We start from the raw sequence: 21,903 nt of genomic DNA on the forward strand, positions 1-21,903 counted from the left end.
CGTGTGTGTGTGTGTGTGTGTGTGTGTGTGTGTGTGTGCTCACCCTGCTGGTAGTCCGGAGCGATGTAGCTGTGCCGGTGCAGGAGCTCCTCCATGCGGCTCAGTGTGAGCGAGGGCTGGTTCGCAGGGTACTTCAGCTGCAGGAGTCTCTGGAGATACGAGGCGGCCTGACCTCCACCCAGATTCACACGCTTGCAGTTCACCGAGTCCAGCCTGCGATTCAACACACACACACACACGATTCAACACACACACACACACACACACACACACACACACACACACACACACACACACACACACACACACTCCTGACATCCAGCTCACAGATAAACTCTGACAGAACTGAAGTTGCTCATCGCTGCTGGAAACTATACTGGGAACCCGGGGTGTGCACGAATATTGGAATTGTCAAATATTTGATCTGTAATTATTATTATAAATAAAAAAATAAAATACTATTTGAATTTACCATGATAAATCCCAAGCACTAACTCGCAGATCCGAGATGATAACTTAATTGCGATGAAACTTCGCTTAGCACACCGTTATCTGTGTGTCTGCGCCGTCTGTCAGCGCAGCGCGTCCTCACTCGAGCGCGTGATGTTACTGTTTTTCTGAACATGAATAAACACGATGACCATTTGCTGACTCGAGTGTACGTCCTGTACGATTAACTGTCCTAATCTGCTTTATTAGCGGGGGGTTTCCCGTTCGCGCTGCTTGAGCTTAAATACTTTTGTTCTTTATATTTTTTGGTTTAGGCCTACACATATTGTTTAATGTTTTCAAATAAAATAAAACCTAAAGATATATAATAAACGAACCATAAGCTTGCTCAGAAATGTTAAAACAAAAAACAAAAAAAACATTCAACTTAAAAAAATAACGTCTTTCTCATTAAACTTGTTTTTTTTGTAGTAGTAGTAATAGTTTATTTTGAACATGTAAAAATTGTATATATATATATACAGACATGCATACATACAATTTAAATAACAGCTAAATAAGATCATGTACTTCTCAGTGCAATCTTCCAAAATTATTGTAAGTAATTCAAATTAGAAATTCCCATGTTCAAAAAGGAGTAGGAAGAAGGTCATAACAAACTTCTCAGGTCCCCCTTTCTCCATTTATCCTTTAGTTAAACAAAACACTCTGATGCTTCTCTAATACACACATCTTTACATACACCGTATGTCTACTGTTCACATAAACCCACGCATTCTAATAAACGAATATTAGATTTTTATGAGCCCACATTTTCAAATACAATATTTTAGATAAATGCCCATATCCCTACCGGACACCCTATTAGTTGGTACATGACTATAATATTAAAATTACTAGTGATGCGCGATATATCGGCCACCATATCGGTATCAGCCGATATATGTTCATTCGGCCCGATAAGAAAATATTAAATTAAAGATAAAAATAAATAAAAGATATATTAAAGCTGATAAATAATGGATTATTTCCTTCAGCTGCACACTGTTCAACATGATACTTTAGATCACGGTAGATTGGAATCACTTCGGTTAAATACGGTTAAATGCAACATGTGCAGCGTAAAATCTGTCATATCGGCTACATAAATCATAATCAGAACATTATAATTGAGTGGTTTGGAAATTGATTTTAATGATGAGACTATTGTTTTTGTAATCAGGCTCTCAAAACTTACATAAATTTGGATTTAGATTTATCAGCAAATATATCGGTTATCGGCTTTCAAATATAAAACATTATCGGTATCGGCCAAAATTTTCATATCTGTGCATCCCTACAAATGAAAAGTGCTATTAACTTAGATATAATAACACTCTTTCCGATGTTCATCTCATGCTATAACCAGTGGTAAAGATGATCGGTTCACACGCCACTTAGCGATCCGTCACGCCACATTATGGAGCGCCAAAACCACATTTATTATTTGATTTCTGATATGAAACAGACACAGTTTGAAAGCTGAGACTGTTTCTTATCTAAAGATAGGTACTCGTGAGAGACAGCGGTACCTGCCGTTGATGACGGGCAGCACGTGCGAGCAGTGATGCCCCGAGGACAGCACCAGGCCTGTAGGGGGCAGATCTGCTCCGGCACTGTTACAGCAGAAGCTGAAGAGACTGTCCACGCCGTACGCCACCCGCGGGACGCCGTAGCCCTCGAACAGCAGCTCGGACATCATCTGTCTGCAGTGCAGCGGGTTACAGGCCGGCTCCGTCACCACCAGCGGGTGATCCACGCGACCCTGAGCACACAGACAGTACTATCAGCCAGCGGTACACAGCATACAGGAGTCCTTCACGTGGGGGGTGGACATGTTTATTTTTATATGTAAGTTAATAGGTTTACATGTTGTCTTAGTCATTTTATTCCTCTTTATCTGTTCTAATGTGTGCATCAGTGATGCGCGGGTCAATGTATAAACAACCCGCACCCGACCGACGTTTTCAATAACCCGCCCGCAACTCGGACCGCAAAAAAAAAGAAAGAAAATATTGTACCCGACCCGCTTCCTGACCCGCGTTTTTTAAAGTAGCTAGTAAATCCTGTATGATATCGCCTAGTGTTATGTAATAAAGGCTTGATTTATTCATTTATTTCGTTTCATTTTCTTAACAATTAAGATGCTGCATGTGTTTATCCAGTCTAATCAAAGTGTGCGTCTCTCCCCCGACTTTCCCAACAACCCCCCCCCCCCCCCCCCCCCCTCAGCAAATACATAAAACTGACATTACTGAGCTATATGTGTTTAAAAGTAGCCTATTAAAATGGCACAATGGCATTGCTCAGTTCAACGTGTTGGGAAATCGGGCATTTTGTCCCGCGTCAGCTTTTATTTTCTAAAGTTAATAACGCTCAACATTCAAAAGGTAAATAAGGATTTCCCGCTGTCATCTCTGCAGACTGAGCTTGTGCGTCATCCTCGCGCCAGTTACTCAGACAATAAAGTGTAGACCTATGCATTTCATAGAACATTGTGTCTAGTACTATATAAATTACAAAGGTTTAATTGGCATCTTTATTTCAAACTAACCAACCGACCGCGACCCGAATATCATTAAAAATATTTTTGGATGACTCGTAACCGCGGGTAACCGCTCATTTTGGATCAACCCGCGCATCACTGGTGTGCATGTCTTTAATCCACACTGGGTCTGCCTGTCATGTGACTGACGGAAACTGCAATGGGCTGAATTGACCCTTCGCAGGGAGCTTGATTGACAGGCGATCTGACCAATCATACTTCGCCATCCGCCAGCTTGTTGGGCATAGCGACGGTAACTAAAGGCAAGTTCACACAACAGGATTTTGAACCGTCGGGCTGAACTGTGCGGTTCACACTACATGACTTGCTCTCTGTGAAATCAGGAGTGTTCAAGTTGTTGAGCTGTTCACACACACGACACAGCGTGATTGATCCGCAACAGGAGGAAACGCACAACACGAGTCGACAACAACTCTGTCACCCAACGATTCTTTCTTGTCTATAAACTAGGGCTGTAACGATACAGCAAACCCACGATTCGGTTCGTATCCCGATTTCTGACCCACGATTCGATACAAACCGCGATTCTTGCGAGGAGGGAGGATTTTAAAAGCCAAATAAATAAATAGCTAAAGCTATAACTCTGTTTTCTTGTAACAAAATACTTTTGAAAAACAAACAGAACTATACTCCATTGTGGAGATGATTCGAGCATGTTAAAAATTATTCTGAGGTAACCGAGGCTTACTGTCTGTGCTGTAAACCACAAATAATATATTGCCTATTTCGCATGACCCGCATCTCAAGCGCAGGAATAACGCTTGCCACAGAGTGAACGCGCCTATATAGAGAAATGCACACTTCCTACGAATTAGCCTAAGCCGCCATTTCTTTATGTTTTGAATTAACGTTAAATCAAGTACAAGTATTTCAAGCTTTCTAAGTTTCGATTCGTTTATGAGGTGAGCTCCAGTTCACGCGCGCGCCGGTGCCACACACACACACACACACACACACATACAAGCAAACACCGCGCGCTTTGCTCACTTGCTCTGGTGTTTGCTTGTGTGTGTGTGTGTGTGTGTGTGTGTGTGTGTGTGTGTGTGTGTGTGCTCGCGCGCGCGTGTGTGCGTGTGGGGGAGAGCGCGATTTTTGAATAATAATCAAATGATACCCAGCGATCTTCGAATATTATTTTTGCTTGAAATTCCCATACCTAATATGTAAAAGACCCCGTCACAGCCCTAGGATCTATTCTGGACGAGAAAGATAAGTCTGGGAAGGGGTGTGTCGATCGCGATCTGCCTTCTCATATCGCGACACAGGATCGTGGATCTGAGTGTCGCGATTTCGGTTTAATATCGTAAATCGTTACAGCCCTACTACAAACCACGTTTTGTCACGAAAAATCACGCGATAAAACGAATCGGAAATGACGCGATACAGCACGCACGCCACTGCCCAGCGAAGAAGAACACAAGTACACAACACGCGAGTCTTTGTTTGAATATGGACGTCAGACAGAAATTAGTGCTGCAAACTGTTTGCGCGATGATTTGCTCTGAAAAAAAAAAAAACGCGTATTTTCCCGGTGACCTCAACCATGCCTTGCTCTGATTGGCTGTAGCTCATGACATCACATGTGGTTGAGTCGTGCGACAGCTCCGGATATCTAGCATGCTAGATATTTTTCTGGGCTCGGCGACGCGTCTGCGAGGCGTCTGCGAGCGTCTTTGATGCGTTGTTGGCTCTTTCATACTAACAGATTGGCGAGCGTTCATCGGCCGCTAATCCCCCGCGATTTGCAAATTTGGCTTAAAATCCTGTAGTGTGAACTAGGCATTAGGGGGGCGGGTCTTTGCGAACGGTCAATTGGAAAGTCCTATTAATTATTTTCCCTTTAATCATCTGTTTAATGCAGCATCCAAATGTATACAGGTGTGTTTGGGTTGTTTTAAACTAAAAGCTATATAATTAATATATCATAGAGTTGTTGTGGTGATTATACGAGATCTGCGTTGACGTCACAAGGTCTCGGTCAAGACGTGCATTAATGGATGAAAAGACAAAAGTTATTTTAGGGATGACAGGTTTCAAAACTGTGTTACATTTGTTAATATATTTGACCCAGTTTGTCTATAACCGAGTTGACAGATTTTTTCTGTTAGTACATTGATTTTCATAATTAATATTTTAGATATTTTAAAGTTTAAGATCAGCAACTATTGAAAATGTTGAATTTAAAGTAAAACAGTAACACTTTACTTGAAGGGGTGTGCATGAGACTGACATGACACATTATGAATATGAAGGAGGTTTTATGCATGTTTATGACAACTGTCAATAAAGGTAGGGTAGGTAAGAATTGTCTAAAGAACTTTTTTTCAAATTGGCTTAAACTGTCTTTATATACCAATACATAATTAAAATGTAAGTACTTTGAAAAAGAGAGTATAAAAATTGAGTGACTATAGTGTATTTAATCTTCAAAAAACACAGCTCATTAATTCCTACCGGGACGAAGCTAGTGATTGGCTTGCGCGTCAAAACTAAACACATGAAAGTTTAATGTAATGTTAACCCATAAAGCTAAGTGGTTCATTAAGTTTGATCATTAATCTGCTATGTCATGTTTATGACATATTTATGACAGGTTATGTTGTTTTGGTATTGTCAAGTAAATACATCTAAAAAAATGTCATATTTGCATTAAAAATTAATGTGAAGGAGGTTTTATGCATGTTTATGACAACTGTCATTCACTCAAGAATGACACTTAATGACACTTGTCATAAACATGCATAAAATTGATTATGAAGGTGTAATGCCAGTCTTATGCAAGTAAAGTGTTACCTATAAGGGAGTTTAACAGAAAAATAAAAAAAAATCCTATTTGTTTGTTTGCTTTCTCTACTTGAAATGTACCGTACAGTAAATTGTTTGCCTACTCAAAAGCTTTAATGTTCTCCAAATAGTGTGTGGACAGAGACTGCCAGAAAACGTCCCCAGCGATGATCGTTACCTGTGTGTTTATTCCGAGGTGCGTGAAGATGTAATCGAAGATGAGCTCCTGAATGTCGAAGTTCACCACCGCGTCGCGATCAAACGCGCTCTTGAGACTCCAGCGCAGCGGCTCGACGCTCGCGATGTCGTTCCCCACGTGCGCGTCACTGCGCGCGGCCCCTCTGACGCGCGCCGCTGCCGCCCTGAACACGAGCCGCGGCGGCTCGCACCGCGCTGGACCCGCGCTCGCCCAGCCCGCGCGGCACTGGAACGAGCCGTTATCCACCACTACCGGCGCCGGACAGGGCTCGAGGCACTCCCTCTCCACCGCGAACACGGGGTCCGGCGTGCATTTATAATCCTCAAAAGTGTAAACATTGCGGTTATTATTCATGGTGTTGAACAGCACACACGGGCAGTTAAATCTGTCTTCTTCGTCACCATTGATGGTTGTTTGTATTGTGTTCTCTGCTCGCTAGCGCCACCTGTCGTTCGCGGACAGTTCGAGGTCATTATTTATATCACATTTTGATTTTAAAACAACATTTACAGTAAGTAACACCGAAGTGAAACGCTGTGCTGGGGAAAATAATTAATTGCAGGTTTAATGTAGCCTATTTTTCTAGTTTAATGTGATAGAATCTACTGTCCGAAGAAATGTGCTTGTTGTGATGAGCACACTTCATAGCCTAGTGTTCACATCTTCATTGCTGCCCGTATTATCCACCATTGAGGTCCCCGAGGTCCGGACCTGGCAAGTAGAAAGTTGCAAGTAGCTTAACTAACAGATGTTTTACAATAGAAGTTTTAAACGACCGACATAAATAACCAGTTTGCAAAGACTATCAATAAAGTAGCCTAGCTTTGGGAAGGGGAGATTTACAGGTCAAGATAAAGACTGAGAGAAGAAGAAAGATGATGGAGATGAGAGAAGAAGAGCAGGTAGGCTATTGCATACTGTGCCCAGAATGAGAATAACTTTATTACAATGGATTCATTTCACACAGATATAGCCTACTGTAGGCTACATGTGCCGCCAAAGACTGAAAACTATAACGTTAAGCTCAATTTAACAACACAAGCACCTATTAAATATATTGCCATTATTATTGTATAAATATTTATATTTGTATACCTAGAATGTGTTTGAATATTTCACCAGTATCAGCACTGGGACTTTTCACTGTTTGTATTACTCCGCTTGTCTGTGTAACTTGCATCTTTAAGCCAGTAGGCGGCGACAAGTGACTGTCTTTATGAGTGAGCAATTGAATCATTAACAGATTAGTCCAAAAATATTGATTATTTAGGAAAGAAAAAGCTGAAACTGATCTTTGATGCGCATACTAACTGCTCATGCCTCTGGACACAGAAGTATTGCATTGCCTTTTGTTTGAAATGTAACACCCATGCAAAATTATCCTTGAATCATTTCTTATATAAGGCCATTCCCGTTTCGAATATGTGATTGAGTATTGTCAACAATAAGCATTAATATTCTGCATTTCCATTTTGTAGATCATTCATTGCTACATTTAAACTGAGTCTCATGTTTAAAGGGGTGGTTGAGTATGATTTCCCTTTTCTAACTTTAGTTACTGTGTAATGTTGCACACTAAAATCGACCACTCATTGACCACTCTAAAATCGATGTGTATTTCAGTGCGAGGAGTGAAGCTTTGGAATGATTTGGTGGATGAATTAAAAACCTGTCCAAATATAATTCATATAACAAAATATCTGTGGAGTATTTTGTGCAAAAACTTCACACACACACTCTGGGGACATCAGATTTATTTTACATCTTGTGAAAAGGGCATTTTACCACCAAATTTAGTTTTCTGCTTGACAAAATAATTGATGTTACAGCCCACGGATACACTGTAAAAAAAAATCTTAATTTTACAGGTAATTGTCTGTATTTTTTACCGTTCTTTTACAGAATTTTACCGTTTTGTCATTATACAGTGAATGTCTGTTATTTTACAGATATTTGCTGTAATTTAAAGGTCCACTATTAAATTTACAGGCAATTGCTTGTGTTTTGGTTTTACATAAATTTTCTGTATTTTTTAAAGAAATTTGCTGTATTTTTACAGAGTTATGTGTAATTTTACATAAAATATTAAGTAATATTTTACAGATTATTTCTGTGAAATTAGAAAACAAAGAATAGAAGGTGTAGCTGCAGAAATCAGCAATTATTCAACATGTTTTCCTTGAAGACCATTAAGCATGTGGGGGTTAAAGTGAGTTTTAAGGTTAATAGTAGGCTAGTAGGCCTATAGCCTACAGTAGGCAGGCCTATTGACTTATAGTCTTTTAATTGTCTTGCTCATTTTGATTCATCATTTGTGTAATTCTCCCCCTAATATCATGTATATTTTATGCATTTTATTAATATTTTAAAAAATCTGCGTTGCTGCACATTGCATGGCATTGTGTACGTGTGCGCGCGCGCGCTGCAGATTCAAATGATCCGCCACTTTTCCGTTGCTTAGTTCCGCCCACAACGGTTAAGCTGGTCTGATCTGTCGTCAAGTTTGGATCTGTGTATCAAGCGCAAGCGAAGCGGGAGATTTGAATTCAGTAGCAGCTACTCTGAAGTGGATTGTGAGATCAACAGTGGGTCAAAGCAATCGTTTTCGTCAAGAGCAGCCGTGAGCAGGAGCGCTGAACACGAGTTATAGTCCGGTTGTCATTCAGTCTGTTCGGATATAACGCGCCTTTTTCATTGAGCCTGGTTCGTCACACCGGACATCATGCCAACCGATCCCTGAGGTAAGAGTCTCATCATACTTACATTTGCACTATATTTGATAAAAATTTTCAGTTGACAGTTTGTTTACAAGCTAACATTAGCATTCTTAACGTTACATTTTTCTTTGTAACGTTAGTTAAACCACGTGGTCAATTTTCGTAATGGTGAGTAACGTTAACTCTACCAAGACCGTTAATAAATCAAATTCAGTAACTTAAACTAACAGCACAACAAGTTACTAAGTTACTAACAGTAACTTAGAATATGAGCACAACATGATGAATTGCAATTCTGGCAGCATCTGCTTGCCAATGCCAACACATAGGCCTAGCTGTGTTATGTGTATAATGATGCTTATAAATAAAATATATAGCATGTTTGTGTTCTGATAAAGAAATTAACTTATTTACAATTTGTAACTGATGCTGCTAAGTCACAGTAAATCATATAAAGTTACATTTACTTTCTTTAAATGTAGCTAAAACCACATGCTCAAATCATAACTTAACTGTTAGCCTTTCCTGCTCAGCTTCCAGATCATAGTCAGTTCAGTTGAGGTTGTGCATTGTCCCATTAGAACATATTCTTACTTAGTAATACTGAGTTAAAAAAAATAATAATAATATTTTTTTATGATTTCAGGTCATCTGGAAAGCAGCTGATCATGGCAAACAAGGTAAGCAGTAACTTTAAAAATTGTAATGGCTGAGTCTTCTGACATGATTGCACTAAAAATGGCATAAAAAGAAGTATTTGTTTTATACTGTATATTTTCCCATGTGAATATTAATTTGATCCTTGTGGGGCCACTGTGGCTGCACAAGGTTTTGGTTTTGCTACAATAAGACCACGAGTGTTAGATTTCACCCATCTATTCTATTGTTTTATTGATTTTTTTTGTTTTTGTTTTTTTAACTAGGCTCTGTCATTTAGAAACATGGCTTTTCCTATCACTGCTATCTTATTGACACATATCTCTACCTTTCATTCCAGCCAGATGATCTGATGGGAGCTGCTTGCATCTCAGCCTACCTGATGGACAACTCTTGCTGAACGAATGACCTTCAACTCAACCTTGCCAACTGCTTCTGGTTTCAGCCAAACCATCGTGTGATCCTGCTGATTTGCCTTATACAACATCAAAAAGATCCGGCTCTTCCTATCGGAGCTACACAACTCCTTGTCTTGCTCTATCCAGACTGTACTAGTGTAATGCTCTCTTGGCAGGCATTCCAGCAAGACCTAAACTCAATGCTTCAGATCTATGTGTCCTCCAGAAGCTTGTGTTTTGCAAGTGTGGTGCCATCATCCCGAAGAGACAAAATCACTTTCACTGACCTTTACCTGGACTGTTTCCTGCTGGTGGAATGACCAGCACAACTCAATACATTTTCAAGAAACTGCTAAAGATCCATCTATTTCGTAAACACTTGACCCAATAATACTATCTTTGTTTAAAAAAAAAAAAAAAACACTTGCTTTGTGTACTGTGCTAGACTAAACTGGGACTTGTCACTGCACCTGTTGCTCCTATTGTTCTCTTAATTGGTAAGTCACTTTGGATAAAATGTAATTGTATAAAATTAGTTCTATTAGAGTATAAAGGTATTCAGCAATGGCCTTTTAATGTGGATATTTTTACATGTTCTAAATTATATACTAAGCTGGTATTTCCTATCATTCACATATCTTGATGTTCAGTGTTTGTTTAATGACTAATACTGTAAATGTGCAGGTATTCTGTACTTATACATTTAGTTATTCAAAAAAGTTTTGGATTGTAAATTGGATTGAAAAAATAAAAATGAAAACTACCATAAATATACAAACTTTGTATTTTAATTTATGTACTTATTGCATTTTTATACATAACTTCATAGTTATTTTACACAGAAAAACTATATATTAAAAGAAAATTACTGTAGATTAAGACAGCATTATCATAAAAAAACTTTATAAAACCCTAAATTTACAGATTAACCTGAAAGTTAAATGTTTTTTTAATGTTATTTGACATAATATATACGTTTTTCCACGGTTAATTAAACCATTATTAACAGTAATATACTGTCATTTAATTAATTTTGACCGTAAAGTCAATTCTGTATTTTTACGGTTTTTGCCTGTAATTTTGTGAAATGGTTATTTGCTGTAATTTAACGGAATCCGTCTGGAAACTTTGCTGCCAGAGATTTACCGTTTTTTTTTTTACAGTTTATGCTTTTAAATTATGGAGTCAATATAATGCCACATAGTTTTGCAAAAGAATAAAGTATCGCAAAAGAAAATTAAGAATTTTTTTTTGCTCACAAGAATAAAGAATGGCAAAGGGGGGAAAGGTATTGAGAGAGAGAAAAAAATTAGTTTTGCAAACACAAAGAAATAATTAATTGCAAAAATCAATGACAACTGCAATCCTATTTTATCTCTGCAACATATTTCCCATACTCACACACCTACTAAGTTTAGTTTATTTGTATAGCACATTTAAAAACAACATATGTTGGCCAAAGTGCTTTCCATTAAAACAATATTCCAACAGCATAAATAGCCAAAATACAAAAAACATTAAACACGACACCAAACCAAATACAATTAAAATGCAAGACAACAGTAAAACAAGAACTACTAGCTCAACCATAAGCCTGGGCAAGCAAATGCCGTGATTTAAAAACACTCAATGTACAACATCTAATGTCCGGAGGCAGGCTATTCCAGAGGCGGGAGCAGCAACTGGACAGGCACGATCCCCTTCGGACTTCAGACGAGATTTAGGGATCTTTAAAAGTGTTGTTTGAGATGACCTCAATAGCCTTGTCGTCTGATAGACTGGAAGAAGATCTGAAATACATTCAGGAGCTAGGCCATCAATGCCTTAAAAAACAAACAGTAAAACCTTAAACTGGATCCTGAAATTAACTGGGAGCCACTGCAGTGAAGCTAGTACTGGAGAAACATTAACTGGCTGCTTGGTCCCAGTCAATAGCCTAGTTGCCACATTTTGTAAGAGTTGAAGGCGATTCAACAGAACACAAGGAAGCCCATTGCAGAGCAATTAAAATAAGAAGAAACCCAATATAATTATACAAGTTATTTGCAACGCTGCTTTTATTCTGCGTTTCAGTCAAGTGTGTGCTCGCAATACCGGTTTTCTAGCCTGGTTCTAACAGACTCGTACATTTCATTTGTACAGAGAGTCTGGCCTCTCTCCATTGACAAGCGTGAACTTCCTTGTAGGCGGTTGCTCTGTAGAAGTTTAAAACTATTGGATCTGCCCAGAGTCACTCTGGATCTGCCGTAACCAATCGCTAACGTTTTGGTCGTGACGTATGACGACTCAAACTAGTGCACAACCTTAACGTCATCGTTCTCAGACACTCCTTCTGTTCGCTGATTGGACCTGTAAAAAATGGACCGGAGAAAACCCAAGAATACACTGCAAACCCAGACGTAGTTCTGAAGGAAAATGCAAATTGAGCGGAAGTACGTAGGAAGGCGGAGCCAGGCTTCCGGTATCGAGAGCTGGCAAGTTCCCGGGTTGAGTTGCTCAGCCATTGAAGAGTTAATGAGACCAAGGAGCTCTGGGACAAGATCAAGGCTTCTCAGTTTCTCTTTTTCCTGTTTTTGGTTACGTTGATGAAAGCGGTCATACAGTGAAAGTCTATCTGAGTTCCTGTGATAGGGTGAGGTTTGTCAAGTGCTTCAGTGGTTTCATTACCTTGACTCTGGACATGTCCACCTTCTCTCATGGTTTTAACCCAGGGTAAATGTACGACAAGCTCCTTGGCTGAGGCCTTGGCCACATTTTCAGCTGTGGCCTCACACAATCTGCCATCAAAATGTCTGAAAAATGCCTGTCGAGTTCTATTGTTAGCATGACGTGTAACACGTCCAGCTACATCTGAAATGTAGATAGTCGGTGGAGTTTTTAAATTCAGCGTGGTCCCTCGCTGACTCTTGCCACCAAAGAGGTGAACAAACGTAAACAATGGCGTGTGGGCAGCCAACATGGAGAACACCACCTGAAGAAAAGAATCGACAAAAGCTAAAACATTTCTTCTAACAAACTCAATTGAAAAATTGTACATGGTTGCCATACCTCCAGTGTTCTGTAGTTTGATGAACATTTTGTGGTAAATGTCTTTGTATAGAAGTAGCTCCTCAAGCGATTAATGATATCTGAGGCAGAGCCAGCAACAGATACTCCAAGTTGTGCACATGCTGCCAGCAGCTCACATTTGGAAGGCTTGAAAAATAAATTGAACTGTTTCGTTTTTTGATTCAAAATAAAATGTGTGTTTATAAGTGATAATTATGGCATAGTAATACCTTTTTTGATTCTAGCAGTTTTAGCACAGTGTCCTCAACAGCATGCGAGTCCACAGGTGGCGACTTGTCACATATATCTCTTTTCCACCAATGCTAACCAGGTGCTGGTGCTTATGCCAGTTCGGTGCTGGTTCTATTCGGCAATTATCTAAGGCCCTGTTTACACGAGAACGCTCGCGGGTGAAAATGTAAAAATAATTTATCGGATGTGCCTTTCGTTTACATGGCGATGGGGTTTTGGGGGCTTAAAAACGCAAAAAAGTGAAACCACCCTCCAGAGTGTAAATCTTAAAAACGCTCCACCGCCGCGTTCCCGTCTAAAGGGTAAAAACGGTAAAAACGCAAAAGTCTGCTAGAAAGTGAAGGCGTCGCGTACACGTTTACGTCACAGGCATGCGCCAGTACAGGAAATTAACAAAACATTATCAAACTAAAATATAGCATTAATTTAATTGACAAAAAAAACTAATTCTGAGCGACACGTGAAGAGCACCGAGGGTTAAAGCAGCAGCTTTACCGTATTAAACATGAAAAACTGTGTCAGCGTCACTTTCACTGTCAGTGCTCCACATCGCCACCTAGCCGCCTGGAGTGCACACTACATCGAATTTCACACACTTTTGCGTCACCATATGCACGCAGATTTCCCCCCCATAATGCTCGTCTAAACGCAGAATAAAAAGTGATAACGCAACGCCACTTTTGCGTTTTCTCTTCAGATCGTTTCCGTGTAAACATAGCCTAAGAATCAGTTCGATTTTCCACAGACTGTAGAGCCAGAGTAGGGCTACCTCCTTTGTCCTAGTCATGACAACCATAACAGTCAGCAATGGAGAACTACATATCAATACTCCTGCTCCTGGCTTTACAAATTAACACTGGAATTCAAAAACGCGCATTGGCAGCTCTTCATGACCGCTATGGACAGAGGATACGTTCAAAAAGAAAGGTAATTATCTTGCATGTTTTGACTGTTATTATTATATTTTTTTGCTGGCTTGCGATGGCAACATCTATAGCATATCACTAGCGGTATAGTTCAAGTTCAAGTGAATTGTCATGTATTCATAAAGGGAATTATAAGTTATGAAATTAATGTTGTGTGTTTAAAAATAGGGTGACCAGACGTCCAGGTTTGACCGGGACACAACCGATTTTGAGTTGCGTGTCCAGAGTCCAGAGAAAAAACTGTCGTGTCAGGGCGCTAAAATGTCCCGGTTTACACCAACCACTATGAAATTGTCCCGGTTGTCAGCGATTACATAGCCGACGTGGTCTAATTATAGCCCGATCACTAACTAAACCCATGTAGAAAGACTAATAAAGCGTCCAGCGGATGATTTTAACAATGTGTGTGTGTCAGTCAATCATTACGGTCTGCGTTAGAGGTCTGCACTCCCGCGGGAGTCCCGCGGGACCCGCGGGCTGCGACGCAAAACAGTGCGGCGCGTAACAAATTTTGAAAGGTCATTGCGGGAGCGGGCGGGATGATGGAGGTGCACTTGCGGGTGCGGGCGGGAGGGATGATACGCTGCACTCCCGCAAATTGAATATGAGTGTAAAGTAAAATATATAAATAATTAAAGTAGCGTATATAATTTGTAGTTGTGAGGGAGATTCTGTTTGGCAGCAATAAAAAAGTTTTAAGCAGCCTAAACTAGTGGATGTTGTCGTTTGGGGTAGGGCGGGGCCTAATCTCACGCACACTTGTTTAGAGACAATTCCTTCCCGGCAAGCTTTAAGTTCAAAATAGACAGCATGGACGAGGAACAGAGCACCTCTAGTGCTTCAGATATAGGCCTAAGCGCTTCAGATGTAAGTACTTCTCTAAAGAAAGGCACATTTACTACAAAAAAATCACGAAACCTCAAATCAGACATTTGGCAGTCTTTTTCAGTTGTGCATGATGGAGAGGGGAATCAACTACCTTTTGCCTGCTGCGATAAATGCCAAAAGGTGTTAACATACAACACACACAAATCTGGAACATCAGGCCTGAAGCGTCATGTATGTACAGTCTTGAAAGGACAAAGACTGTTGGAGTTCAGGGGAAACGCGTCGAAAGTGTCAAGTGCTCTAAAGGCGAAGACGATAGACAAATGTGTGGACTTTGTTTCTGCTGACCTTCGTCCATATGACAGCATTGCTGGTGAGGGATTCATTCAGTTGACACAACATTTGGTAGACACGGCAGCCACAATAGGCAGATATGATGTGAGAGATATTCTGCCTCATCCAACAACTGTGTCACGCCATGTAGATGACAAGGCACACAGAGTTAGAAGGGCTGTTGTCGATGACATGACTGAGACAATTCTGAAATATGGATGTGCTGTGACAACTGATATTTGGACGGAGTCATATCGCAAAACCTCTTTCCTGTCAGCCACCATACATTACGTCGATTCAGACTACAATTTAGAATCCAGAGTGCTATTTTCTGCCCCATTTGAAGAATGCACTTCAAAGACAGGTGAAAATATTTGGGCTTTATTATTTCAGAACTTAAGAGTCTTTGGAATTGATTGTTCACTTTTGGGAAAGAAAATAGTTTTTGTCACGGATAGAGGAGCTAACATGGTGGCCTCCTTACGTGGGTTCACTAGACTGTAGTGCCCATGTACTGAATTCAGTTCTCGCACATGCTCTCTCACCTGCTGTGATGAGCCAAGTCCCCGAAGCGGCCAAGCTTATCACCAACGTGAAGAAACTGGTCAGCTATTTTAAACATTCTGGCCTGCAAGTCAAGCTGGGGAAGTCTCTCAAACAGTCAGTGGAGACACGATGGAATTCGACATTGGACATAGGCCTGTCACGATAACAAATTTTGCTGGACGATAAATTGTCCAAGAAATTATCGCGATAAACGATAATATTGTCGATCTGAGACCATTTTCATCTATGTGCAGGTGCATGTGTACTGTGTTACCGGCAGTGTTGTGCCAGTTTATACTTAAAAAGAACTAGCTCAAAGTTCAGTTCACACAGATAATGAACTAGTTCATGTTCATAGTTCTTTTCTTTTTTTTAATGAACTAAGTTCACATATCTAAAAATGAACTAGTTTACATTCATTTGTTAAATTATTTTAACAAAGATCGATGTAGGCTATTATTAATAATAATGTTATTTCAACACTATCTCGTTATTTCGAAATAATATGTGTGCGTGCATCTGTAAATCCGGTGACACGTGTATTGATTTTTATTAATAAACAAGTGTTTTCTCTAAAAGTGTCGACTCGGCTGCAAAGATGAAGTTGACGATCGCCATCTCCGTGTGAACGCGCTTATAGAGAGAAATGCACATAAATAGGCTAAGCCTAATAATGGATTAAATAATCAGAGAGTAGCCTTTTTCTTTTTTCGTTTGGAATTATTTTGTTTAAAGACATTTCAAGCTTTGTGTATTTGGTGTATTTGTCATGTCTGTGTGAGGCATACACTGAGTTTCGTTAAGTTAGGATGTGCTCTATTTCACGTGCAAGTGAGCGCGCAGGCGCCTCCGTCATATTTGTTTCGTCGGCCTATTCATTAAATACAGGCAATTGGTTGATGAAAAATTGATTAAAATTAAGATACAATTTATACAAAACGAAATTCACTTTAAAGAAAGGCTTTCTATAACAACTTCAACGGTCAAAATCATGTCTGACCCGCTCCATGTCTCATATTGCGCATCGTATCTCGGTCGTGCTGTTCACTTTTCATAAATCAACATAAATGGAAAAATAAAATAACATTATAATATTTTAACAAATATGAAACGCGCTTTTTTTTTATGGCTACAACAGTATAGTAGGCCTATAGCCTACTCTCTATTTGTACACATTTCTGCACATTAATTTAATTCTGAATTTTAAACACACAAGTTGAAAGGCATTTGTTCAAATCAAGTTCACGGATAATTGTGCGTGCATTTATTAGCCTAATCATTATGATAGGCTACTAAAATCCTAACAAATAGGCTATGCTATGTACAAAAAATCAGATGAGTTCTCTCGAAAAATCTCTCGTTCACGTTCATTGTATGAAAAGTGATTCGTTCAGTTCAGCGTTCGGCAAAAATATGAACGTCGTTCATTGAATGCGTTCATGCACAACACTGGGTTTTAGTCAATACTGTTTTACAACAAATGCGACATACCGGCTCGCTCAGGTTAAGTGGTTCACCACGGTCATTCGGTTTAAATCCGAAGTGCTCCCACACTGCAGCTGTCGCGTTTGGCTTTGAAACCGTCTCGTCTTTTCGCTCTTCTCGGCAGTCGCCTCAAGCACTCCCGCCTTCCCACACAAAGTCCATCTGACTGACAAGTGCCGCCTCCCCACACAAAAGACAATGCAACTGACAAGAGGGTTCACTTCTCCTACGCTAAGGAAACGAGAGTTGTCATTCAGTCGCGGATAACAAACAATTATGCAAATTAAATTATCGCGGCTAGAAAAATTATCGAGGTCATTTTTTTTATCGTGCGATTAATCGATTTATCGACTATCGCGACAGGCCTAATTGGACATGCTGGATTCTGTCTCACAGCAGTATGATGAGGTCACAACAATACTGCTGGATAATAAGCAGTATGACAAAGTAGGCTGCATCAATAAACACACTCTTGGATCCCTGGTGGCGTTTCTCAAACCCTTCAAAGAATGACCTGGAGTCGGACAATACGGCATTAAGTGCGGCGCTTGTTCTGCCTTGGTCCGTGAAGTTAAGAGAGCATTGCGAAGTGGCCAAGGTTGACCCCCAACTAAATGTTATCGCATCTGCTTGTGTACAACGCCTAGACGAACTGTTGTCACCAAATAGCCTTGCTCCAAATGGAATTAACATGCTCTATAAAATAGCAACGTTCCTGACTCCCAAACTGCGTCAGCTTAAGATGGTCGATGAAAATGAAAGACAATGTGTGACTGAAGCTGTGAAAGAGCTGATTAAGGACTTGGGGTTTGATGTCCAAGCTGAGGAAAATTCTGAGCCACCTCCACCTAAAAAGGTGACATTTCGGGATTTTGAAGAATGGGAAGATGTAGGTGCTACGTGTACCGACTCGCAGAAGTCTTTAGATTCCGAGATAGTGGAGTATTTGAAAGTCAAACTGGATGGATCCGAATCATCACACCAACCCAAAGATATCCTCCCGTGGTGGAAGAAACATTGCTTTGAATTTCCCACACTTTCCAAACTGGTACGCCATGTACTATGTGTCCCAGCCTCCAGCGCACCGTCCGAACGGGCTTTCAGCATTTGCATACTGGAGCAAAGACGCAGTGTGCTGAAACCCTCATCAGTAAACGACCTACTTTTCCTTCATGGTTATTCAAAGAACCCGATAGCCTAAGGAGCAGCTGCTTCTTTTACCTTTATTTTGATCATTTTCATTTAGACATGCTGGTAGCGACCTGCTGAGTTTTTATTTTTATTTATATTTTTATTATTATTATTATTATTAAAAGGTAGGCCCAGGTTATTTTCAGTTTAACACCTGCACTGAGGCTCAAAGCCCAAATCGTTTATTTTTTTTTTTCCGATTGTTCATGGCTAGCCTATAATGTGACCAGGCCATTATCTAATAAATAATTATATACATTAGATAGATAATAATATTACCTTATCGAATTGATTTAATATCTTTTGTTTTTGGTTACTGTTAGCTTATTGTGAATATTTTGCTATTCGCAATATGGGACCGTTTCGTGATCACATTTTAAATGTTTAACTGGCCTGTGATATAGTCTAGGCTAGATAATGATGATCCGTTTTACAAATGTTCCTATGTGTAGGCCATACCTAAGGCTGTTATTTTTTTTATTTTTTTATTATTTAATTTTAATTTTATTCAGGCTGTTTTTGTGTTACACGTTAATTAAGCCTATTGGAATTTGGGCCGATTTATGTTTATCTTTAGGCTATTGTTACTGAGACCTATTTATTGATTTGTAATGTATGGTTGAACATATGGCTTAGAAATAAATATGTAACCAAGTATTGGTAAGGAATTATGTGCGCGCACATTTTTTTTCCAAGACCTTTTGTGAGACAGAAAGTGAACATCCATCCTGCCTGCCATCTTGTGGGAATTTGCGGGCGGGAGCGGGACATAATATCACAGATGCGGGCGGGAGCGGGACTAAAAATGACAAATCTTTGCGGGAGCGGGCGGGAGTGGGACTGAACACTGCGGGAGCGGGCGGGAGCGGGCGGGAGCGGGACTAAAGATTGTGTCCCGCGCAGGTCTCTAGTCTGCGTCTGCATTATCTGTGCAGCCAGCGTCACAATGTATATTTGTAAACATTGTTGCAATGCCTCTTCTTAGCAATGCCGTCTTGATTTAACGGTTAGGCTATATCGCTAGCCAGGGATGTGCAAATACATTTTTGGAAAAAATGGCTTAATAATTAATATTATTTATATGAAATTTAAAAAAAACACTTAATCTATTAACACAACTCTGACTACCTTACCAATTTTTCTTATTTCCCTTATTCAATTGTTTAATAGTTTTAATAAACACTCAACTAAATAATCAGTTCACGGAGACTTTTTAGTGTTTATCAGGTTAATCACAAACAGCAAAGGAAATTCTGCTACAATGTGCATGTTTTCTATGTCTTAGTTCCCGGAAATCTGGTCACCCTCGTTTTTGTGTGTGTGTGCGTGGGGGGTGGATGTAATACTGTACAATACCATAGCCTAACTTTAAACAAACCAAATGATACAGGATTTTATTTTTGCAGATTGTATTATGGCTGAGGGCAAGGCGGAGGAGGACACATGTTGTCTGGGCATACCACCGATCACACTATTGGTGGGACACAGTTGTGCCGGATTTCACCCCTACACAGTTTGTTGGAAACTTTCGAATGTCCTTTTGAATACATATGCGATCAAGTCAGGCATCCCATGGGCAGAATGAACACCAATTACCGCATGTCTGTTCCAGTGAAAAAAACGTGTAGCAATTGCTCTCTGGAAGCTGGCTACTGGATTGCTGCAAAGGAAAATTCATCTCCACACACAACACATTTCTGAGGTGATCCAATCAACTCATCTCTGCTAGGAAGACTCGCCTGCAAAAAAAACATCACAACAAAACAGCATGTCATTCATGTTTAATGTAAATGTTAAAACATTCCCTGTTTGAAAGTATGTAACTTACTGGTTCAACTTCAATGTTACGTTGAAGTGGACAAATGAAAATGGTTGCATGACCAATTTGGTTTTGAGGATCTTTTAAATACTTAACATTGTATCCCTCATTTGGACAGGGTATCAGGCTAAGATAACGGCTCCTTGTGTTACCAGATATTTTTAATAACTCAAAGCCACCACCTTGTCTGAGTTTTGCATAAGCCTCCAAGATGACATCCTTACATTTTTGGGGATCTGCATGGCACCCTTTAATAAAAATAATAATAAAAAGATAAAATGTAAGATACTGGGACAAATCTGACAGTTATCACTTATTTTTGACTTACAGTTCAGTTTTGATTTTAATTTTTAATTTTATTTAAAATGACTACTGACAGACCGTACTGTTTTTTTAAAAGGAATGTTTTTAAAAGAATATTTGCAACCAACAGTGTTGGGGCACCACTGAGAACGTCTCGGTTACGGATGTAACCCTCGTTCCCTGAGTAGGGAACGGAGACGTTACGTCGAAATGACGACGAATGGGGTTCGCTTAGAAGCCTATCCTCTTCGAATATTAATAAAACGAGCCAATGGCAAGCAAATGCCATGGGTCTGCTGAATTTGCATAGCGTAACTCCGCCCCACAGTGTGGGTATATAAGGAAGTGAGCCGGCAACATGCAGATATGTTTCTTCGCTGAAGGAGCCAAGCTGAACTCAGGCTGTTCCAGCGGTACAGCGGAAGTGGCAGGAAGACGTAACGTCTCCGTTCCCTACTCAGGGAACGAGGGTTACATCCGTAACCGAGACGTTCCCTTTCGTAGTCACTTCGAGTTACGTCGAAATGACGACGAATGGGGTTCCCAGTCCAATCACGCCACCTCGGCTGTCTTCCAGTGCCCTGCGTAAGTCTGAGCTCCCTGTCGTGAGACTAGCACGGACGAAGGACTCCTACTTAACACAGGAATACCAAGGTACACTGGGAAGCATATCACAGTGGAAATATGCAATCAGTGCCCGCCCGAAGGGGGGGGACTTAAGAAAACACATATGACCCGGAGGGGGGTGCATACGGATAACACTGGGGTGTCCAGCCCGTAGGGTGGAGTATTTCAACCCCAGGGGTGGCAGACTGGCTTGCCAAGGGAAAGACACATGCTCGAAGGAGGCTTACAGTGGAAATACACACGTGGGGGTCGCCCAGCGGGGGAACCATGCACATGGTGGCACCTAGCCAACGCGAAAGCTGCCGGAGGCATAACTCTGGCGTTGACGTCAACAGCGCTGGAGGAACTCAGGGCTTATCAGGCTCACCTGAGGAGAATATCGCACGTATCCAGTCCGTGGAGTGGAATGGCGAGCAAGCGAAGACACCTGAGCGGGTCCTAGCACCGGCTGGTTGAAGCGAGTACTCGGGAGGACACTGGCTCCACTCGGAGATTGTAGAATCTGGCGAATGTGTTGGGTGTCGCCCAGCCTGCAGCTCTGCAGATGTCTGTTAGCGAGGCGCCATGCGCTAGAGCCCAAGAGGAGGCCACACTCCGGGTGGAGTGGGCCGTCACACCAAGGGGGCACGGTCGACCTTGCTGCTGGTAAGCCAAAGCAATGGCGTCCACTATCCAGTGAGACAACCTTTGCTTGGAGAGAGCCCTTCCCTTCAGCTTCCCACCATAACAGACAAA

The 21,903-nt window shown here is 40.6% G+C and overlaps 2 protein-coding genes and 1 long non-coding RNA gene across 3 annotated transcripts in view; 1 reads left to right on the forward strand and 2 right to left on the reverse strand.

Annotated features, from left to right (window-relative positions):
- actr5 (actin related protein 5) overlaps window positions 1–6,837 on the reverse strand; it is a 20,243-nt gene extending 13,406 nt beyond the window's left edge. The window contains exons 1-3 of the mRNA XM_079619409.1: window positions 6,018–6,837; window positions 2,022–2,254; window positions 44–213 (exon numbers count right to left, since the gene is read on the reverse strand). Coding sequence (XP_079475535.1) covers window positions 44–213; window positions 2,022–2,254; window positions 6,018–6,392 — 778 coding nt within the window. The 5' untranslated portion in view covers window positions 6,393–6,837. The remainder of the gene's footprint in view (window positions 1–43; window positions 214–2,021; window positions 2,255–6,017) is intronic.
- Window positions 1–21,903, reverse strand: part of bpifcl (BPI fold containing family C, like) — a 210,383-nt gene that overhangs the window by 54,182 nt on the left and 134,298 nt on the right. The window lies entirely within an intron of this gene.
- On the forward strand, window positions 8,506–9,867 carry LOC307001699. The gene is made up of 3 exons (XR_013798299.1): window positions 8,506–8,779; window positions 9,402–9,435; window positions 9,753–9,867. It is a non-coding gene; the product is annotated as an uncharacterized lncRNA (long non-coding RNA).

This window comes from Phoxinus phoxinus (genome assembly GCF_949152265.1).
Source record: "Phoxinus phoxinus genome assembly, chromosome: 7".
NCBI classification, from domain to species: Eukaryota; Metazoa; Chordata; class Actinopteri; order Cypriniformes; family Leuciscidae; genus Phoxinus; species Phoxinus phoxinus.